We start from the raw sequence: 22,920 nt of genomic DNA, 5'->3' as shown, positions 1-22,920 counted from the left end.
TGACGAGTGTTTTATTTTGAAAGAACTAACAAGGACATTCTTTCTTCCATGTCCGCTAGCTTAGCTCACACACCCTCCTCATCGTTGCAGAGCAGCTTGGAAAGAGAGAGAGAGGCGGCGACGGATGAGTCTGCGGCACGAAAACCTTCATCATTCCAACCCCAAAAAGACGAAAAACCCGCCTAGCAAGGCTGCCCGGAAGCCCACCACTCTTGGGAGGTGACTTAAAAAGCACCATGGACTACACTCAAGAGGAAGCTTAGCTCGAACGGCGGACATTTTAAGTCAACCGGGCTCCCTTTCGGAACATCTGTAGAGCATAATGTGGCCGTCCGCTATCCTCCCACCGAGGTCGAGTTAGCCGCTCTTTGCGACATTCACGCCCGTTTTTCCGTCTCCGTGCCTAAGCTACTTCCTTTAGCCCCTCGCCCGTGTTGGAGCAGCGAAGTCATTCAAAAGGGAAAAAGGCCATTTTATCATCTCGCTGACGACAAGGAAAATCCGCTTTCTCGCTCGGACTCGCCCTAGCCCTCCCCCTTCGTTCACCCCCCTCAAGTCCCCCCCACCACGACCCTCGTTTACATGCTGTGTTCCCCCTGAAGTATCTAGCTCCTCAACCCCCCCTTACCCCGGTCCCATCTAGCCAAACCAGCTGGGCTATTATCCACCGTCGAGGATGCCGGATCAGATCTCGGTATCCGAGTTCCTCTCGGAGACCACCGAGGATTACAATTCGCCCACCACGTCCAGCTTCACCACCCGGCTACAAAGCTGCAGGAACACCGTCAACGTCCTGGAGGAGGTAAGGAGACTACATTTAACACGATATACACCCAAAAATAACCTAAATTATTTTACATTCCATTGGTTTGGGGGTGGTGGGGAGGGGTGGGGGGGGTCTTTGATACAACAACACCTGTAGGCTGTTTGGTGCATTTTCGTCATGCCTTTTTGTTACAGGACAGAGAGCTTTTAATGCTGCCTTTTTTTCGTCTTGACAATATGGACGCCTTGAGCTCTATAGCTTTTTTTGTGTGTGAAGGTGAACTCGCATGTCCTCTCGGTTCTTTTCTTGCCACATAAGAGCACTCGAAAGAGAGGGGTTGGGCAACTGGGATGGAGGATGTGCCGGTTACGTAAACGCGCAGCTTCAGCGTACATTGCTGTTAGGGCTGACACAAACGATTAATAGGCGGAGGGGGGGCGATTAATTCTGCGATTTTTGATCAGGCGGTAAATTGGCAGCTATGAACCATGGATGTTTTATGTAAGGAATGTTCATTGGAAAGTACAAACTACAATGTAATTAGCAACTAATCATTGTTGTTTTTAAAGATAAAAGCCATTGTATTTGTTACTTGGATAATCATCCGTAAAATAAAAAGTAATACTCAAATTCTTAATAATTAAAAGAATAAACATTCATGACAGTATATTTTAAAAAGACTATTGATTTAAAAGAAATACACAAAATATAATGCATTATTATTTACTCTTATGAGTCTAGAAAAATATTATTTTAAATCAAAAATACCATCTAAAAGATGAGTGTACTATAAAAAAAATAGCTGTCCGGTAATTCAATAATCAATGAATTGTAGCAACCCTAAATTTGCAGTGCATCATGGGAAATCTGCCAAGTCTCCCCCCAAAAAACGATGACGTCATCCATCCCAAACGGCAACATCGCACCTTGTTTTCCGTGTTTTTTCACGCGGCGTCATTTTCCATCACGTCGCGAATTGAGGTCAGGCAGGCCGGCCGGGGGCCCCCCGTGCGCTTCCCACCTCAGGACCCCCGTGGCGGCATCCCGATTAAATGGAGCATCAAACTTGGGAATCTCACAGACACACACGCGAGCAAGGCAGCCAGCGCACACCTTCGCTCCGATGCCTAAACGCACTGACCTCATTTCCAAATGTAAAACACACAAAAGCGCTCGGCGCAGAGTATTTTTGTCGTCGGGCTGAGTTAAATTTTAATACGTTTATTTTTTTCCGAGTTGGGGGGGGGGGTAGAAAACGAAAAACATCTGTCGGGAGGAGCCGCCGGCCGTGTACCCGCCGCCAACGATCACATGACAGGGAAGAAGAGCCTTCCATTTTGTGACGTTGGCAGAATAAATGATGTAAAAGGTACACTGTGAATATTTCACGAGCGATTTTCACTCTTATTTATTATTGATTGGTCGCCACGGTTACGTGGGTTGACGTTATGCTGCAATTTGAGCGTTCGACGCCCGGCCTTAAAATAGTCAGTTGGGATAGGCTCCAGCACACCCGCGACCCTTGTGAGGATAAGTGGAACAGAAAATGAATGAATACAAAAATATTAATTCATTTTTTTAGGATTGTTATTACTAATTTAGGTGTATTTATTTCCACCCTAATGACACATTTAAGTATAAATAGTGCCAACAATAGTTTATTTATTTATTTCATAGTTCTTTAAAATATAATATGCAAAAATGACAAAAAATAAACAAACAAATATCATTCATGACTCTTTAAAATGACTATTCCGAATTTTCTAGTGTCCAAATAATGTAATAATACTAATCTGGATATCATTATTATTTTTGTAATTCTTATAAATATGCCTCATTTATTAACATCAGCATTGAACACGAACCCTTTTCCCTGTCAGCCCTCCTCCTCCAAACAAATTGGCCACCAAGTAGCTAACACAGCGCCTTTCAAAATGGACGCCACCACCCGGCTCCAGCCATTACGTGCCCTGGAGTGCATTGAGGGACAAGACTAGACAAGCTCCAGTGCGTTCACATTTGCTTTTTTTTTCTCCTTTTTTCCTCTATTTTTTTTTCTCAAGCGCGCCGTCGGAACTCCACAGGCGAGTCTTGACCCACTTTTGCTTTTTTTTTGATCCGCGCGGCACAAAGCAAACCCTGGCGGCCAAGAGGAAGGAGCAGATCCAAAATGGTGGAACGCGCGTCTCTTTTGCCATTTCCCCCAATGCCTTTACCGCCACTTTTTAGTCCCGTTTGGGAATGACGTTGACTTTTTACAGTGCATGACCCTTTTTATTCTTTGTTTTTCTTTCATATTATTTTTGCATAATAGCTTTTACAATAAAAAGGAAGTGACAGCGACAGAAGACTTTTGTTCCGAGCTACTGCTTCTTTAGAAGCCCGACGGTTAAATAAACAAAAAAGAAGCATTGCGCTAGCGCTATTTTTAGCTAAGCGCTACTTCGGACCCCATTGAGCGTGTCCGTTTGGGATCAAAATGGCGGAGTTGACGTCGACGTGTAGATGGTCATGTGTCATCACGTGCGTTTGCGGGCTAACAATGCGAGCATAGTTCTTTGCTAGCGTATTAGCTTGGACATGGTAGATGTACTAGCCCCGCCCCCTTTAAATCTATTTTCAGATTGGTTTATGTATTTTTACTCAATAAATGTGAACGTTATCATTCAGAAATGTCAAAAATTAAATATTTTAATACATTGAATATGAAATATCACATTAAAAAGTCAGTTTTAATAAAAAAAATAAAACACACACAAGGTATATTATCTATTTTCTAACTAAAATATATTATTTTGCCTAAAACACTAACAAAAATATATATTTTGCCTTTACACAGCCATAAAAATCAATATAGCGCTTTCAAATAACAGTAAAAATCCTCCTAATAAATTAAGACTCCTCTTACCATTACCTCCACCACCATTACTAAAATTGCACTACATTCGACATCTATCACCGTCAATGGCAGCCAATCAGTGAAAACGTGTAATCCTATGTGCAATTTTTCAGGAATGGCGTGAAAGCGCATCCCTGCGTGAGAAGGCTAACAGACAGATGCCAACATTGACCCACTCTTCCTGCCTAAATCTGGCCCGTAGCAGAAGGGGGGGTGTCGGATTCATTCAAGGGGGGGGCTTAACCACTGCCGGCTAATCGCCCCCCGCGCGGCCCCCCCACCCGGTGATGTACGCCGTGCAGCTGCGGCGGCGGCCATCGCCCGACAGCTGTGCGGCGTTGGCCGATGATCAGATTTCAGCTCTTGACTAAAAGCTAGCTTCCATTGGCTAGCTAGCGAGGGCCTTCTTTAAGATGTCCGAAAAGGGCGAGCTTTTGGCGGCTGTTAGGAAGCGCCACTTCCTCTTATTTTCTCCATTCCAAACTGTCAATGTCAGTGAAAGAAAGGGATGTGCCTGCGTTTCCTGCCAATGAAAAGGCTTCCCCGCCCTTCCTGCTTGAGTCATGCTGAGGCTAACTAGCTAACCGTCAAGGCAGCCAAATCTGTTCACACTTCCCTTTGTTTTTGACGCTAGGGTTCAATTAGCTTTCTTGGCGTGGGTCAGTGGTGTGAAAGCTACATCCCCCGGGCTAGAAGTAGCGGCCCGCTAGCACTTTAATGCTCATTCATAATACTGTACATACAGAATCAAATGATATTTATCGTGTACTATGATAGTCTGCTCAATTTACTGTAAAGTTCATAGGAATAAGATTAAATTGGCTATTATTTTGTCAAGAGTAAACATTATAAATACTGTGCTAAGATTTTGGGTGTGTGCTATAGGTCCAAAGTATAGGGATTCTTATCTTGAGGTAAACATTCCTGGTTTTAGGGTTTCTATGGTTTTAAGGTCCTTGTCTATGGGGAATGTTGATGCTAAAGTTCAAGCTAATACTAGCTTCTCTGTGCTAAAGGTGCTAATTCTAGAGTTTAAATGACTATCCCAGTTTTTGATTGCTTTTACCACTATACAAAGTACATATTATCTCCAGAGTCCATATTTCTAGATCATAGACAACTCATTAGAAGTAAGTTTTCAATCTTAGACAAAAGTGTACCATCCCAGCAATCATTACTATTATTTTTTTTAGCAGAAACAGATGTCGTCGTCGTCGTACACGGTGATGTTTTTTGTCCCGGCTTTCTGGGGAAGTCCTTTCTTCTTTATGGCTTTTCCTGTTTTCCACTCCTGCCTGGATATAATTAGAATAGTCGCCTTCATCAGAAAAAAAGGGAAACGGTGCTAGCTTTTGTTTAGCTAGCTTCTGTTTAGCTAGCTTTTGTTTTGCTAGCATGACTCTGCGAAAAAGAAGCTGGAAGCCAAGACTTTGACGGAAGGTCGCCGTCCCGCGGGACCTTCGACCGGTCACGGGCGCTTCCCGCCGAGGGATAAAGACCCGAACAGGAAGCGCCAAGCCGAGACGACCTCGCTGGCGGCTGTCGTTTGTGCGCCGTCAGTGTTTCCTGCGGCTCTGACCTCCTCCGGGGAAACCATTTGCAGACCGCAACTTTTTTTTTCCTTACCGCTAAGTTCAGAAAGCTAACGCTGAGTTGTCAAATGGGTTATTTTTATAGTCGCTGCATTTTTAAAAACATGTTTTGGGACATATTGTGAATCTATAGATATCTTTATTCAGCCTCATAAAAGCAAATAGTCTCAAAAGTGAACCAAATTTCATTTTTCAATTGTTGCCGTATATCACTATTAAAAAAATGCACTTTTCTATCATTAGCTGAACCACCAGACAAAGACTAAGTAGTGTTGCATTGTGGGTAAGACCTCCCGCGGCGGCTAACTAGCACTGGGATAATTGGGGACGATTCTTCAAAAAAAAAACATCTAGCGAAGGCCAAGGACGACTTAATTATATTGTGAAGTCTAATTAGCCCGCCGAAGTGCATTGTTTTGAAACCGCCGCCACCACAATTGGACTGTCAGCGCAAATTACGCCGCATTTTCAACGCTTGGGAAGTGATGAGTCTTCGAATTAACTTGCCCTTTGTCGCCCTAATTGATTCACAGGGAAAGATAATGGGCGTGTGGTCATAATAGTTTGTCTTTGCTTTTTTTTGCAGGCTTTGGATCAGGACCGAACTTCATTGCAGAAAGTGAAGAAATCCGTCAAGGCCATCTATAACTCTGGACAAGGTTAGGATTTTGGTGTATTGTAGTTTCTCGCATATAAGCCATATTCAAAATGGCTGAATCAAAGATACAGCTTATATCTGTATTATATATTCTATATTACATTCTGTGTTTTTAGTTCATAATTCATTTTGTAAAATCTAAAAATATGTTTAAAAAAAAAGCTAAAATAAACATTGTTTTAGATCTTTAAAAAACTGAATATTCAGGGTTTTTAATCCAGTTCTTTTAATCCATTTATTTATATTTTCTCCATTCAATTTTGGTAGTCAGCCATTTTAAAAGCAACTCAAAATCAACTCTTTGTCTTCTGTGTCCTACCAGATCACGTCCAAAATGAGGAAAACTACGCCCAAGCTCTGGACAAATTTGGCAGTAACTTCATCAGCCGAGACAACCCGGATTTGGGGACGGCCTTTGTCAAGTTCTCATCGCTCACCAAAGAGTTGTCCACCCTACTGAAGAACCTGGTGAGTAGCCAACGGGAGGCACGGCACGTCACGCTCGCTGCCGCCACCGCCGGAATGCGTGTTGACCTCGGGTTAAAACCAGGAGAGATTATATTGCTTGTCACTGCTGTAATTGGTTTACCTGGGTGGATTAGGATTAAGATGGATGGGGTCTAGGTTTTTTTTCAGGAGGGTCAAAAAGTTAACTATGACGCAAAGACGGAAAAATCTTTATCCGAAATGTATGCTTTTCTATTACAGTAATGGCTTTATGATGCAATTGGAGATGATTGCACTGGCCACTAGAGGGCAGTTAAGATAAATACTATAACTTATTGTTCTACTAAATTTGGGCCACATATTTTTGACAAAAAAGCAACTTTTAACTGTGAGGAATTTTCAGTAATCCCCCGATTATCGCGTTCTCACTACTTTGCAATTTTTTTCCACTATTAATTATTAAAGACTCCGCATTGAAGAAAAAAGTTATACAGTAATCCCTCAAATATCGCTGCTTTACTACATCACAGATTTTTTTCTGGGGGAATTAATTGTTTTAATTAATATTTTTTTGTAAATTCTTAAAAATGTAAAAAAATACACGAAAAAAATATACAGTAATGCTTTGAATATCGCAGCTTTACTACAACACTATTTTTTTAATTAAAATTTTCTGTAAATACACAAAAATGTAAACATAAACGCTGAAACTCGCAAGCAAATATATATATTTTTGAATAGGGGTCATTTTTCCGATTATTACGACCATTTCTGGTCTACATTAACTACAATAATCGAGGGATTACTGTAGTTCTCCCCCCAGCCCCCCCATGAACATTCCCGTTGATTAACACGTCCTGTTTAGACGGTCACAACCTCTCTTCCTGTGCGGCAGAGCGCCGGATTAAGCTCCCGTAAATACCCCGCGCTTCTTCCTCTCTTGTCTTTTTCCGCATGGGGCGTTTCACGGCGTGTGGTACACCAACTCGATCACGGCGCCCCCATGAGCCGCCGATGACTTATTGACCAATGAAAGATGGCCTTTTCAGGTTGCTCTGCGGGTTAGGGCGGGTGGAATTTACAGACCAGCTGTATATTCGTCTTAGCTTTTATTTTCTTCCACATTTGGGCTTTCGTGGCCACAAAGTAGCCAGTTAACGATTTTTTATTTTTATTTTTTCAAGGCGAGGCTCTTAAGAAGCACATTAGTGGCCATTAAGCGTTGTTTACGTCCTTGATTGCTGCGCTACAATCGCGTGTGGGGGGGGATAGTAAATGCTTGGTCTTGCTGTAAACAATCTTGCTGAGGCTAATGGTTAGAGAGCAGCTGCTTTTTTTGCTGAGTCACCCTTGCCTGACATCTACTGTTCATTTTGCAGTATTTTCATTCTAACTAAAAGAAAATACACGGCTAGGCTGCTAGCTTAACTTAAAAGTAACATACCGTATTTGTAACTTTAAAAAAGGATGAGTGAATCCAGGCTATATTGTTTTTCTCCAGTAGGTGGTGGTGAAGTAACATTTACTATTTATTGGTTATTTTCTGTTTTGCAGTAAGAAAGAAAATGGTTAGCATCGACTTGTTCTGCTGTAATGTCATCTAGCATTGTAAAAATACATAAAATTGCTAGCGGGAACATGCTAGCATAGCAGCTTTGTTGTCTTATATTGTTAATATCCTTTTTTTGCCATCAAAATGTCCAATGTTAGGCTTTATAGCCTTTTTGTTAGCACAATTCCATACCCAAAATGGCTACGTCAACACGACGCTAATTCAATTAAATGAATAAAACAAGGAATGCATGATGCTAGCTAGCCAGAAATGAATGAACTCTGTTGTTAAAGCTGCAGGGTTCAAAAGTAGCACAAAATAGAAGCAACTTCTAGCCTAAAAAATACAGAACACATTTTCTCAAAACATTTCCTGCCCATTTCCTCTTTTAGCTCCAAAGCCTGAGCCACAATGTCATCTTCACCTTGGATTCGCTGCTCAAGGGAGACTTGAAGGGCGTCAAAGGGGTAAGATATATCGCCCTGTCAGCAAATCTGGACACCAAACAATAGCGCGCTAATGCTAACGCTAATGCTACTTCCACTTTCTCTACAGGACATAAAAAAGCCCTTTGACAAGGCATGGAAGGACTATGAAGCTAAATTGTAAGTGCTGATTTTACCCATAATGATATGCTTTTTAAAATGTATTTATATATATTTTGTTTTTGTGCAGTACCAAAATTGAGAAGGAGAAACGCGAGCACGCCAAGCAACACGGGATGATCCGCACTGAGATCACCGGAGCTGAAATTGCTGAGGAGATGGAAAAGGAACGGCGGCTATTTCAGCTCCAGATGTGCGAGGTGGGTCATAAAAAAAGACTTTAAAAATATGGAATAAAAATGGAGTATGATTTAGGATGGGGCAATCTGGTGATCAAAAATGATCATGATATTGTTTGACCTAATCCAAGGGGGGTTGGTTCATGGGCCGGACGGACAATTTTAGATATAATATTTAGTTTTTTTTTAGTATTTGTGTATTTTGGTATGATGCTGAGTGAAAATGGTGTTTTTGCCTTTGCAGTACCTGATCAAAGTGAACGAGATCAAGACTAAGAAAGGAGTGGATCTCCTCCAGAACCTGATTAAGTATTACCACGCACAGTGCAAGTAAGTTTAGGGAAGGTTTTAGATCCATTCTTCAGATTGTAAATCATTTGTGCGCCATTTAATACACCCCTGCCGTTTAATATACCCAGTTATATTAAATGTTGGTTGTGTTTCTATATTTCAACTTAAAAGATGAATTTTCCAAAATACAAAGCAATCATGAAATAGGTTGTTTTCCCCTTTTTAACGTGAAATTATTTCATTTTTCAGTTTCTTCCAAGACGGCTTGAAGACAGCCGACAAACTGAAGCAGTACATCGAAAAGCTAGCAGCCGACCTCTACAACGTAAACAGCGCTAAACCGCAACATCCCAGTGGGCCGCCATGTTTCTTAATTCTCCCATTTCTGCCATGCAGATCAAACAAACCCAGGACGAAGAAAAGAAGCAGCTGACTGCCTTGCGTGACCTCATCAAGTCTTCCCTCCAACTAGACCAGAAAGAGGTAGCGCACCCTCACAATTCCCAACATCCCTCCGTGCACGTCACATCACGTCGTCACAAATGAGAAAGGATAAAAAATATGTAAAAAATAAGGCACAAACTTGAGCACTTGAGCTGGATCTTTCACAACTCTTCCCTTTATTTGCACTGCCTTCTTCTGGAATCAAGTCTAGAAGAGTAAGTTCTGCATGTTGGTCGGTTCGATGGGTGGACATTTTTTGTCTGTGACATAGAAATCGACAAGGATGGAAAAAAAATAGAGAGTGGCCTTGTTTGTGTTCATATATTGCATGTTGTCGGGCTGCCACCATTAATGTGCATCCTAAAATGAATTGACAATTATTTTGATAATCGATTTGTTGACCTAAAAAAAACAATATATGGTAAATTGCTGTTGTCTTCAATAGAAGCAAACCCAAAACGCCATTCATCGACTATCAAAATAACTGCATGGTGGCAGCCTGGGCCAGTAGCATGTGGCGCAAACTAACATATTTCCATCAGAGTCGGTGTGTTTCATTTTTTACCGTTTTTCTCCGCCATTTAGGACTCCCAGAGCAAGCAAGGTGGCTATAGCATGCATCAGCTACAGGGCAACAAAGAGTTTGGTAGCGAGAAGAAAGGCTACTTGATGAAGAAGAGTGACGGGTAATGACCCCGCCCACTCCGCATTGACACAAACATGCATCATATACTTCCACTCCTACATTCTAGTTTTACAGCATTTAAAAATAAATGAAAACATTTCATTATGTGAATTCTAATCCTATTCGTCTCTTTTGCACCCCCTGCAGGCTGAGAAAGGTGTGGCAGCGAAGGCAGTGCTCGGTGAAGGGGGGCATCCTCACTATCTCTCACGCCACCGTGAGTCCACACACACACACACACACACACACACAGAACCGTGCCCACGCCTCTCTCGATTCGCTGGAATTGACATAGATTGGTCGCCATGGCAACCCCTTCCACCCCTCCTTTTTTTCGCCCGCCGTTCTCGGGTGACTCATCGGCGGACGCGCCTCTCTCGTGCCGCAGCGGTCGCGTTGGGAGACGATCGCCAAGGCGAATCCGTTAAATGCGAGATGAATAAATGGCCCCGAGTCGCTTCAGAAACGATGACATCATCGGAGGCTTAAATGTAGCTCCCCGATGTAAAATGGCGTTGCTTTTTTTCTTTTAATTTGATTTTTTTCAAAGTCGTTCATGCTCCAGTGGCCCTATACATGGGAAGGAATGTATTTTTTAAAAGATTATGAAAAAAAATCACAAAAAGGGCCAAACATTCATCATAAATTGAGAATATACTAGAAAACTAATACAAAATATTCAACAATCACTTCAAAATATATATTAGATACAATTAATTGTATTAACTTTAGGTTAATGTCCTCAAAATGGCAACTTCATTTAAAATATTTTGACAAAAAAAGGCTAACACATGAATTTTATGGCCGAAAATGTTTAAAATTATTGAAATCTAACAATTTTTTTTCTGTTTTTTTTGTAGTCCAACAGGCAACCCGTGAAACTGAACCTCCTGACCTGCCAAGTCAAACCTAGCGGCGAGGACCGCAAATGTTTCGACCTCATTTCTCGTAAGTCCACACTCCCCACCCAACATCTACCCTCATCCACAACCAGGAAAATAATCATTTTTCTCATCACAGACAACCGGACGTATCATTTCCAAGCAGAGGACGAGCAAGAATTTGTCATGTGAGTACATCGTCAATGTCCTTTGACGTTTTGCGTCCATTCCCAAATTGAGCGTGTTTGTTGGTCTCGCAGATGGATTTCCGTGCTGACCAATAGCAAGGAGGAAGCCCTCAACATGGCCTTCCGTGGCGAGCAGAGCGGCGGCGGTGAGGACGGCCTGGAGGACTTGACCAAAGCCATCATTGAGGACGTCCTGCGTATGCCGGGGAACGAGCTTTGCTGCGATTGTGGCGCCGCAGGTTAGTCCGAAAAAAACAGTTAAAAATTCTCTCCAATCATGTAGCGTTATATAACTGGACGGAAAGCCCTGAATATTCAATATTTTATAGATCTAAAACAATTGTATCTTTTTTTATAGATATTTTTAGATTTTACAAAAGGATTTTTGAACTAAAAACACTAAAAATTGATTTATCGGGCCGCCTCTTTGACACATAATTTAGTGGATGTATAACAAAATGTAAATTTGACCCAAAACACGATTAGGAAAATCCTATAATTATTATTTTTTGTTGGGCCGACTCGACCCAAGGCTTTGTTTCACTCCGCCTCCTCGCCACGCTTTGAAGAACCCTGCCTGGCCGTCGCCATGGCAACGATGAACTGCAGTTGAACCCTGCCAGGAGGAAAAACATTAGTGTAATAACCCACGCATTTCTATTGGCAGATCCAAAATGGCTGTCCACCAATCTGGGCATCCTCACCTGCATCGAGTGCTCCGGAATCCACCGGGAAATGGGCGTGCACATTTCCCGCATCCAGTCCATGGAACTGGACAAACTTGGAACTTCTGAACTCTTGGTAAGTCATTTGATTGGACGCCAATGATCCGTGATGACCATTCTTTTTGTCCTTCAGCTGGCCAAGAACGTTGGAAACAGCAGCTTCAACGAAATCATGGAGGGAAACCTGTCTTCCCCTTCGCCCAAGCCCAGCCCTTCCAGTGACATGTAGGTAGCCCCGCCTCCTCGGTGAGAAGCCCCGCCTTCCCTAACGCTTTGCTCCCCCCAGGACGGTGAGGAAGGAGTTTATCAACGGGAAGTATGTGGACCACAAGTACGCCAGGAAGACTTGCACCTCGGCGGCCGCCAAGATGGTGGATCTGCACGAGGCCGTAAGGTCACGTGACCTACTGGCGCTCATCCAGGTTTATGCCGAGGGGGTGGAGCTTATGGAGCCGTTGCCGGAGGCGGGGCCGGTGAGTTTGGTTTTGAATCGGGGGGTTTTGTTCAACTGGAAAAATTCAAAATGGCTGATGTGGAATATGAAAATTAGAAAAATAAAATACTAAACGTTATACAAATATGTACAAAATAAGGACTTGAAAAAATGATTAGAAAGGATCAAATGAAATCAAAATAATTATTTGGCATAGTAGTGAAGCCACATATATTTCACAAGGAAATAAATCAATTTTTTGATGAGTCATTTAAAGATAAAAACCTTTGGTTTTGCCCCCTACAGGAAGCAGGTGAAACTGCATTGCACCACTCAGTCCGAACCGCCGACCAGACTTCACTCCACCTGGTGGACTTTCTGGTCCAAAACAGGTACACTTCACAACAACATTAAAACATTTTTAAAAAGTACAAAATATCCCTTAACTTTAATTTTGTGTACTCGTGCTAGCGGCAACCTGGACAAGCAAACAGAGTGGGGCAACACGGCCCTCCATTACTGCTGCATGTACGAGAAGCCCGAGTGCCTCAAGTTGCTCCTCCGGGGAAAACCGGCCACCGACATAAGTCAGTACCACCCTGCCTTGTCATCCATCTTTAATGCGTGCTATGCTAACCTTTAACCGCCATGTTTTTTTAATTAACCAGCCAACCAAAACGGCGAAACCGCCCTGGACGTCGCCCGGCGTCTTAGGAACGCTCCATGCGAGGAAGCAGTGAGTCCCCGGATATCCCTCTGGATCAGCTCCGGCACCCCCTAATATTTTCTTCATCTCCGCAGCTGGTCCAAGCGGCCGAGGGCAAATTCAACCCTCACATCCACGTGGAATACGAATGGAGCCTCCGGCTGGAGGAGATGGACGAAAGCGACGACGACCTGGACGACAAACCCAGCCCCATCAAGAAGGACCGGTCGCCAAGGCCGCAGAGCTTCTGCCACTCGTCCAGCTTGTCGCCACACGACAAGCTGTCGCTGCCGGGCTTCATTAGCCAGCGCGACAAGCAGCAGCGTCTGTCCTACAGCGCTTTCACCAACCAGATGTACAGCGCCTCCACCGACCTCACGTCCTCGCCAGTGGCCGACGGACCGCCGCTGCCGCCCAGGAACCAGGGGAAAGGTTAGCCTGGCGACCGCTCGCTCACCCCCTTTTATTATTATCATTTTACATTATTTTACATTGGTCTTAAAGGTGCTATGAGATTGATTTCCACATACATCCCTTAACAAAACCGTATTTTTCGGACTATATAAAAACTAGTTACTGGTGTATAGGTTGCATTCTGGGATGCCAATATTCCCAAGAACAGATAATGTTAATTTTACATTATTAAAACAGGCTAAATATTTTTTTTAGATTACTATAGCCTAAAAAATCTATTATTTCATAGCACCTTTCATATTAAAGTACTCCCCACCACAGGGGGCGCTGTTTGTATTGCTAAACAAACGAACAGCTGCACATGAAATTCATATTATAAAGGCTTATTTTTCTTCAGAATTAACCCTCCACTCACATGTTTAAACTATTTTCCAATGCTAAATTTATTAATCAAAAGTTATTCAACCTTGTTAAAAAATTAAATACAAAAACAAATGTTTATTTATATGTCAGTAAGTGATTTTGAGTAAAAATAAGTCTGTTTTATGGTGTGTGTGGAGGAGCAGCTCCTTTTTTTCTCTTATTTTATTTGATTTATTTCTTCCCATTCACCCCCCCCCCCCCCCCAATGGAGAGAGAGTTGGTTGACATATGCAGAGTTGCTCTCCCACACGCCTCCTCCTCATCTCGCTCTTTTTTCTTTGTTCTCTTTTCTCTCTTCCTTTTGTTTCCCCCCCTTTTTTGGATTCTTTCAGCTCCACACTTGGCATTCCTCGGCTCTCATTCGCACTACGCCACACTGGCTGGCACTCGACCATACATCCGTGAATATCCTGATTTTTTTCTTTTATGGACGCGCCCGTCGTCGGTTCCCCCGGCAACCCCCACGCAAAGCCGCCGCTTTTGCCGAGGCCGGAGGCGCTTTTTTGTCAAAAGAAAAGGCGCCGACAGCCTCGAGTTGGAAAGGCGAGCCGCTTACGCACTCTGGCTGAGCTTTCTAGTAGCTGGAAAAAGTCCAAATTAGTCAAAAAAACAGACAAATTAAAGCAAAACCCATTCCTAGTGCAAACCCTTTCAAAATAAAACGTCAGTCGGCTGCAATTAGGTCTTTAATGTTAGCATTTTTGAAAATTAGCTTCAAATAATCATCAAAGTATTGTTTTTTTTAGAATAAAAAGCACATTTATTCTCAATTTTAATATTCTTGACTAGTTTTAACATTTTATTTTTTTATGCTTTAATATGTTTTAAATGTAATTTAATATAAGCTTAAAAGAAAAAATCTGAAAATATTTTCAGTTTACCATTTTGTATTTTTCACTTATTAAACATACAATGATAAGTTAATACTCCAATAATATATTTTTTAAAAACCCACTTTTTTTACCCAAATCTCTTTAAAAAATCAGACCCGATATCCCGTCACATGATCAGATACAATTATATCATTTATTAACATATATCAATTACTTGAGGCCATTTAAAAAATAATAATTAAGAAGCCAAAATAAAAAACTGATAAATACTTACCAAAAAAAACCTGAAACTCTTCCACATTTCTCTTCCTCTTCCTCCTAATCTCAAGCTCCTCCTTCAAATATTTTGTCTCCCTAAATCACAAATTGTGTTGTATGATGTTATGGCTCCCCCAGCTCCGCCTCCTCCGACCCCGTGCAGCCCCACGTCGCCACTGTCGGCGGGAGGCAGCTCCACGCTGTCCAAGAAGAGGCCGCCGCCCCCTCCGCCCGGCCACAAACGCACCCTGTCCGACCCTCCCAGCCCGCTCTGCCACAGCGGCAGAGGCGGCCTGTCCGGGGGTGAGGCGCACAGATGCACTCCAAAAACCACACACACAAACGCCACAAAAAGTGAATATTTAAATCAAATTACTTCCTATTTTGATTAGATATTGCTCCTATTCATATTTAATGGCAACCTACCACTAAAAACTTCTCATTAACTTTCAAGTAGACATCTTTTTGGTGGACTCACCTTAGCTCCGCCCCCCAAAAAACTCCATTTGCTCCCACTGATTTCATACTTGAACCATGTCCCCCAAAAATCCATTATGTCCAATTAATATTTCCCCAGGACCCACACAAATATAAATTATTTCCCATTGGCCCCAAATACCCCAAAAAAGTTATTTTTAGCCAAAAAAGTCATTATTTTTGACCAAAAAATGCTAAAAACAACACCATTTTCTACTCAGTACTAAAAAAAAAAAAAGGTCACTTGAGCCAATCCGCGTTCCCCAAAAGTCGGAAAGCTCAGCCAGACGATGCCCCAACCCCTTCGCCAACCTCCCCCTACTCATCCTCATTATTTTATTTTGTTGGGATATCATGAACAACCATGGCAGCGCGTCCCATTAAATCATCTTTGCGGGAGATCCGGTATTTTGACCGTTTTGTAACGCATGTCATAATCTAGGGAGCGATTCCACGCCGCCTCCCGTCAACAAGATGTCGCCCGTTTCCAACAAGTTTGAAGGCATTCCGCAGCAGCAAAGGTAAGAAAAAAAACATCTATATTCATATCCCATACTGTAATAAATATTAAGAATGACCATTTCATCCCAAGGGGAAGGTCTCTAATTTTTTTAATGAATCATCTAACATTTAATTTCCTTTTCAGCACGACTTCAAGCAACACAAAGTCCACACTCGGTCCAAGGGTTCTTCCCAAACTACCTCAGAAAGGTGGCGCTATTCTTCTTCTTCTTCCCACCTATTGAAACCCCTTGTCTCATTTTATTTATTTTTTTTTATGCAGTGGCATTGCGCAAAATCGACACCATCCACCACCCGTCTGTAGACAAAACCGGCCTCCCTCCCGAGGTCTTCCAAAAGTCGCCACCGGGTGCGGACCCCCCGCAAAAGGCGACCGCCCCGGAGCGCCCCCAACCGGGGGACCCGCCCCCTAGACCCCAGCCGTCCGAACCGCCCCCCAAGCCGGGGGAGCTGCCCCCCAAGCCGCAGCTGTCGGAGTTGCCGCCCAAGCCGCAACTGGGCGACCTGCCGCCCAAGCCGCAGCTCAAGGATCTACCGCCCAAGCCGCACCTGGGCGAAGCGCCGATCAGGCCGGGACCCGGAGAGTCGGCCCCGCGCCCGCCGGGGGAGGCGCCGATCCGGCCTCAGACGCAGCCGCCGCCTCCGCCGCAGCAGCATCCGCAACAGCCGCCGCCCCCGCCGGCGGATTCGCCCTCGCCGGGACAACCGGGACCGCCTCTAGAAGCGGTTGAGGACTCGGATGGGACGACGCCCGGGGCCTCTGAGACCCCCGTGCCGCTTCCTAGGAAAATCAATGCGGTATGTCTATCTTCTTTATAGAATGTGAAAAAAATATTCCAAAATGGTGGTCATTACTTACCTACAAAAACAAACTAAATGTACCAAAAAAATGGAAAATTAAAGCTAATTTTTAAATTAAATGAATTATCCAATAAGTATTTTGACATTTTTGATTTGCCCTTGCAAGGTTTGCAGGGGGTGCTGGAGCCTAACTAACCCAACCAATTGCCATCTAAAAAGTATATTTCGAACATTTATCAGGACTTTTATTCCTCAAATACTTTGAATACAATTTTAGAAGTTTTTCATAGTTTTCCCATTCACTTCTGCATTTTCCCAATTATCGTCCTTATAATTGAGTCTTAATTATAACCAAAATAACATTTTTCCCATATTTCCAAGCAGGGCAAAAACAAAGCACGTCGTGTAAAGACCATCTACGACTGCCAGGCGGATAACGACGACGAACTCACCTTCGCCGAGGGCGAGGTCATCATCGTCACGGGCGAGGAGGACCAGGAGTGGTGGGTAAGTCACCCCAGCCCACTTCACTCCTCTCCTATTTTTAGTCATTTTTTCATTCCGACACGATCCATCCAACTCGCAATTTCTCCCCCAGATCGGTCACATCGAAGGCGAACCCGAACGCAAAGGCGTCTTCCCCATGTCCTTTGTGCACATCCTCAGCGACTGACCCCCAACCGCCTCTCTCCCTTCAAACCTTTGCACTACACCTCCGTGTAAATGAACGAAAAAACTCCGCTCACGTAAAAAGCCCCCAAAAACGAGGCGTTTGTGCTGTACAAAGAATGTGCGTAAACCCCTAAACACCTCCCGCCAGTATTACTCCGCCCCCTTATGCTCCAAAACAAACCCCGCCCCTCTTCCGGCCGGCACTTAGCTCTGTGAGTGTATATACGTCTGTAAATATATTTGTGCGTCGGCTGTACATACATGTTTTCCTGTACAAACAAAAACAAAAAACACGGTGGCACATTGGATCCGTTAAGCCCCTACCCGGCTAGCTTCGTTGCGTAAAAGTGTAGTTTTTATTTTGTTTTTTTCCGGTAGAGTGGGCCAAGTTGCTGCTAACAATTAGCCTGTGGCGGAAATGATCATGTAGACTTGATTTTTTTGACCGGAAAGCTCACCTCAGGGTCACAAGAGCCACCCGAGCACCCCCCAAAAATATGCAGCCCCGAGCCACTTCTGTAACAATCGAGCAGTATTTGAGGAAAATGGAGCAATAAGCGGGCAGGCTGATTTGCAAAGTTGTCCACCAAATCCCACCCATTCACTCACTTGCAGTTAATCCCATTGTTAAGGAACCCCAAAAATAAACCGTTGTATCATTAAAGTGCTGTACTTCAACGTCAAAAATCGTCTTTTGTTTACATCCTGATCGTAGAGTAGTAGATTTAGTAAAGGATGTTATTTCATTGCGTAGAATGGGACAGTTTTTTGCCAATAAGTTTATGGTTCAAAATGATAATGTTGAAATTCCATATTTGTCAACCTTAATTATCTATAATATTACTTTGAAGTAATTTCAAAGTAGATATATTCTACATTTGGTCAATTAAAAGGACTTAAATATTTTTTAAAAGGTATATTTTATGGGTGGTTTTATTAATCATTTTAATGATTTTAGTTTTACTTTTTTAAAACATTTCATTTGCAGTTTTAAGAGTTATAATTTAAAGTGTTATGTCTTTATATAGTAATTTAATTTTCCAATTTTACTTGTGCTCAGCTTAATTTATAAATTTAGCATGACTTGACACCAAAAATCATAGTTTAAGCATGACAGTAAATTGTTTTATATTTTTTGAAACAGGAAAACAACATTTTTTTTGCTCAATTTCTGCCATTTATTCCCACTCTTGAGGAATACCAAACCAAACATAGGAGTCAACTCTCTCAAAACATAAAAAAAAATACAACTTAAATACATCTTTTAAATCCAACATAAATCCTCCAATCTTATCCGGAGTCAAACCAGCAACTCTATTTGACTTCTCTGGCTCCTTTCTCCTTCTCCACCGACTTGACCACTCCCACAGCGACCGTTTGCTTCAAATCTCTGGCAGCAAAGCGACCTATCCACCAAAATATACAAAAAAAGTCACTTCAACGCCAATCTTACAACCAAATTAGCCGTTAGCATACCTAGCGGCGGGTACTTGAAGAAGCTCTCCACACACATGGGCTTAATGGGCACCAACTTGACGATGGCGGCATCACCTGACATCAACTGGCGGGGGCGCTCTTCCACCTTAACGCCACTACGCCTGTCCAACTTCTCCTTGAGCTCGGCAAAGCGGCACGCCACATGCGCCGTGTGGCAGTCCAACACCGGACAGTAACCCGCCTGAATCCGACCCGGGTGGTTTAGGACGATGACCTGCGCCTCGAAGCTGCCCACGTCCGAGGGCGGGTCCTGCCGGGCGTCGCCCGCCACGTCGCCACGACGTAAGGTTTTGACGGATACGTTCTTGAGGTTGAAGCCTACGTTGTGGCCAGGAAGGGCGGTGGCCAGGCTCTCGTGGTGCATCTCGATGGACTTGACCTCCGCGGTTACTTTGGCGGGGGAGAAGGCCAACGTCATGCCCGCCTTGAGGATGCCAGTCTCGATTTTGCCCACAGTCACAGTGCCCACGCCTGGAAAAGAAAATGTCAGCCAACAGGTAACCTTCTTCTCTCCTCCTACTCTTCTCCGGAGTTAGTTTTAAAATTCTTTAAGTTATAACGAAAGTATTTAAAAAAAAAATCTTATACCTTTTTAATTTCTGTCAAAAATAGATTTTATAATCAATTTGTTAAACTCATTTGACTTGAATATTAAATATATAGATATTTTATCTCATGAATTATATTCAAAATATCCACATTTCCATTGATCTTAAAACATTTAATATTTAATTAAATATTCAACAAATATTTTTAATAATGTCACAAGCAAATGTGCCTTACCTCCTATTTTGAAGACATCTTGCAGTGGCAATCTTAATGGCTTATTTATAATGCGTACGGGGGGCTGAACCGAATCCAGGACCTCCAGTAAGGTTTTTCCTTTGACATAGCCTTCGCGCCGCCGCATTTTCCATCCCTGGAACCACGGCATCTACCAAAAAAATACTTATTTTGACCTGCCTGCAGTTGAAATTAACATTAAAACTTGTCACTTTGGCTTACCTTGGCAGTGGGGGCCACCATGTTCTCCCCAGTCCACCCAGAGACAGGCACGAAGGCCACAGCGTTGGGGTCATAGCCAATCTTCTTGAGGAAGCCGGCGACGGCCCGCGCCACCTCGTCGAAGCGCTTCTGGCTGTAAGGCGGCACGGTGGCATCCATTTTGTTGACGCAGACAATCATCTGCTTGACGCCCAGTGTGTATGCCAGCAAGGCGTGCTCGCGGGTCTGCCCGCTGCGGGATACGCCCGCTTCAAACTCGCCCTGGGCCGCCGACACCACCAGCAGGGAGACGTCAGCCTAAGTTGTTTTAATTTAATTAGTTTTTTGCATTTGGAAAAATTGCTATTAAATATTTTCATTTTTTAGATTGAAGACAATGCAATTACTTCCAAATCATTGATTTTTTTTTTCTAATATGTACTATTCAAATGAGATATGGGATTGTACTTAGCTAACAGAATTTGCTACATAGCCCGCCACGCCACCAGAGGGCAGTAAAAAATCCCATTGACCTGACCCAACTCCATTCACTCACCTGTGAGGTTCCTGTGATCATATTCTTGATGAAATCTCGATGTCCCGGCGCATCAATGATGGTCATTGAGTACTTATTCGTATTAAACTTAAGCAGCGAGATGTCGATGGTGATGCCACGCTCCCGCTCGGCCTTCAGCTTGTCCAGAAGCCAGGCATACTTGAACGAGCTCTTGCCCACCTGCAGCCCAGAAGGAACCCATGTGACCTCCGTGACCTTTATCTCCAGGTGAGTCGCTCTTACCTGCGCCGCAGCCTTCTCAAACTTCTCCAATTTCCTCTTATCCACGCCACCGCATTTGTAAACCAGGTGGCCCGTGGTGGTGGACTTGCCACTGTCTACGTGGCCTATGATCACCAAGTTGATGTGGGGCTTCTCGTTCGACATGATGTCCAAAATGGGGTAAGATTCTGTACTATGATCTCGTTGGGAAATGACTGGTAAGACAGAGTGTTTGCTCTGAAAGGCTTTTATGGGGTGCCGGGCTCGTTAAGGTCAGGTGTGAGGACTCGTTGCGACTAATTGGTCAGGTAAAATATCAGAAAAATAGTTCTTCATCAAAAGATGTTTTTGGCTTAGTGATAAGGTGCCATCAGGTGAAAGAAAAATGACATGTATGATATATGTAAAGAAATATATATTCTCACAATGGGCCTTTGGCCAATGAATGGATAGCTGCGATAAGCTCTAGCACCCCAATGTATTTTCACTTAAAGGCATCCTAAACATTCTTAATTTTAAGAATTCACATTTTAACATGTTTGTTTTGATTGTGATAAAACCTAGTTCTAAATATTCAAATTTGCATGTGATAAATGTCTTATATCGTGAAATACTATATTAAATATTAACGTTTTGACATGATTCTACAAAAGAAATAACTTCGTGTTTGTTATGATAAAGAACCATGAGGTCAAAGGTCAAAACTAGCTTGACGGGCGCTTGTTTACGGAAGTCAGAATGGGTACAGTCGATGTTTTATTAGGACCTCCCGAATGGGCGAAGCTAAAGTGTCTCTCTCTCTTCGCAACTCCACCTTTCTGCAATACCATGTTAAACAAAACGAACACTTTTTTTTCTATGACGTCGACTCCCAACCCGAAAACTACAAATCGCTTTTCTTCTTCGTCTGTTTTGGAGCTGTCTTTCCGTGTAGTTTTCTCTTCTTCGCTCCTCCTTCATCTTCTCTACTTCCTCCTCCGAAGCGTGCTCTTCAGCCGCCCCGCCGGCGACGAGGTAAGCGCATAAAAATGTATTTAAAATGTCAATATTCCGTGTTTTTTTCCCGCGATCACACCCAAATCTCGTCTCGCGTTCTACTCCGCGTGCGTCGCCGTTAAATCGCGTTCTTTAAAATTGAAATTTGATGCCCCCGGGTGATATAAATGTTGAATCACGAGCGTGCATGCTGTGCGACATCAATTTCACCGTGTTTCTATTAACAAACAAATGTGATCACAACAAAACACGGACAAGAGAGGTTCCGATTCCTTTTTTTATTTAACACATGGGACAACATTGACCTCATTTTACATCCAGACTGGCAAAGTAACGCAAGCTAATCATCTAGAGATTACAATTTGAAACTCGGTAACCGTATGGTTTCGGATTAAACCTGGCTGTTTCTTTTTCAACGTTTGCACTTTTGCACTCGCATTTTGCAGATAATAGAAATGTGTAATTACATGCTCAATAATATATTCAATATGAATAATATGCGTGCTTTGCTTGAGATTTTGTAAAGTTGTGCAAAATAATATTGGTTGTCCGTATGTATGTAATGTAAAGTGGACGTTTTGTAAACAAGCTACAAGAAGTGTTACATCTGCGCTGTACCGTTATTTACTCAATAATTACAAATATCTTGGCCGAAAAAAATTAAACAAATTATAAAGTATATACATAGTAGGGCTGGGCAATCTCGAATCGCGATTTTTTTCAGTTATTTTCATAATTTTAAACGTTTTTTTCCTATTCTACTATGCTTTAGCCATTATTTTCCTTACAAACAAGTACCTAAATTACTTCTGTCTCATCTGCAAAATGTGAACAGCATTTCCTCTCTCGAAAGTGGAAGTGAAAACGTTCACAGAACATGCTAACCCGCTCTTATTAGGCAATTTGTAACGCAACACATACATTTTTCCTCCCAATCTCACTCACATAAAGCTGAAAAGCCTCTCACTACCTTCACTACACTATCAATTGTTAGCTAGCTTTCCCTAAAATAGCCAACAGGGAAAAAAAAACTAACAATTTACATCACTTAGAACCAAAGTGCCGATATTTTATTCCTGGTTCGGAACCTACAAAAGCCGAACGGTATGTGTAAATTGTCTACTAATGTATTGATGTCAGTTAAACAAATGCGACGCCACCTGAGTTTTCATAGCAGAAATATTTTAGTGTAATTCGAGGAGGGGCGTGTTGGC

At 42.8% G+C, this 22,920-nt stretch overlaps 3 protein-coding genes across 6 annotated transcripts in view; 2 read left to right on the top strand and 1 right to left on the bottom strand.

The window, feature by feature from the left end:
- The first annotated feature begins 59 nt into the window (after positions 1-59).
- asap1b (ArfGAP with SH3 domain, ankyrin repeat and PH domain 1b) lies at positions 60-18,200 on the top strand. Of its 3 annotated transcripts, none has more exons than XM_077735675.1 (27): positions 60-802; positions 5,844-5,916; positions 6,238-6,383; positions 8,307-8,381; positions 8,470-8,519; positions 8,590-8,719; positions 8,943-9,028; positions 9,239-9,314; positions 9,386-9,472; positions 10,019-10,119; positions 10,266-10,335; positions 10,979-11,066; positions 11,139-11,187; positions 11,260-11,426; positions 11,855-11,988; positions 12,046-12,137; positions 12,199-12,385; positions 12,652-12,737; positions 12,817-12,932; positions 13,014-13,081; positions 13,147-13,483; positions 15,118-15,282; positions 15,899-15,977; positions 16,103-16,167; positions 16,241-16,776; positions 17,164-17,286; positions 17,378-18,200. In XM_077735675.1, the coding sequence occupies exons 1-27, from the start codon at positions 677-679 to the stop codon at positions 17,450-17,452; spliced, it is 3,387 nt and encodes a 1,128-aa protein (XP_077591801.1). In that variant the 5' UTR covers positions 60-676; the 3' UTR covers positions 17,453-18,200. The 3 variants fall into 3 exon arrangements, with proteins under 3 accessions (XP_077591801.1, XP_077591802.1, XP_077591803.1); XM_077735676.1 differs by lacking the exon at positions 15,118-15,282 and adding an exon at positions 14,221-14,289; XM_077735677.1 differs by lacking the exon at positions 15,118-15,282.
- Positions 18,201-18,495: 295 nt separating this feature from the next.
- On the bottom strand, positions 18,496-20,937 carry eef1a1l3 (eukaryotic translation elongation factor 1 alpha 1, like 3). Its single transcript, XM_077735919.1, has 6 exons — positions 20,732-20,937; positions 20,489-20,668; positions 19,954-20,250; positions 19,732-19,882; positions 18,928-19,419; positions 18,496-18,857 (listed from the first exon to the last, which is right to left on the bottom strand). Exons 1-6 carry the CDS (start codon positions 20,873-20,875, stop codon positions 18,766-18,768), a joined length of 1,356 nt encoding a protein of 451 aa, XP_077592045.1. The 5' UTR covers positions 20,876-20,937; the 3' UTR covers positions 18,496-18,765.
- Positions 20,938-21,597: 660 nt separating this feature from the next.
- fam49bb (family with sequence similarity 49 member Bb) overlaps positions 21,598-22,920 on the top strand; it is a 21,094-nt gene continuing 19,771 nt past the window's right edge. Inside the window, exon 1 of one of the 2 annotated variants that reach the window (XM_077735531.1) lies at positions 21,598-21,724. The gene's annotated coding sequence lies outside the window, so the exon portion shown is untranslated. Of the gene's footprint in view, positions 21,725-22,669; positions 22,811-22,920 lie in introns of those variants that run through there. The other variant, XM_077735532.1, reaches the window with a different exon arrangement.

This window comes from Stigmatopora nigra, chromosome 16 (genome assembly GCF_051989575.1).
Source record: "Stigmatopora nigra isolate UIUO_SnigA chromosome 16, RoL_Snig_1.1, whole genome shotgun sequence".
Classification (NCBI taxonomy): domain Eukaryota; kingdom Metazoa; phylum Chordata; class Actinopteri; order Syngnathiformes; family Syngnathidae; genus Stigmatopora; species Stigmatopora nigra.
This window is presented reverse-complemented; position numbering and strand designations above follow the sequence as displayed.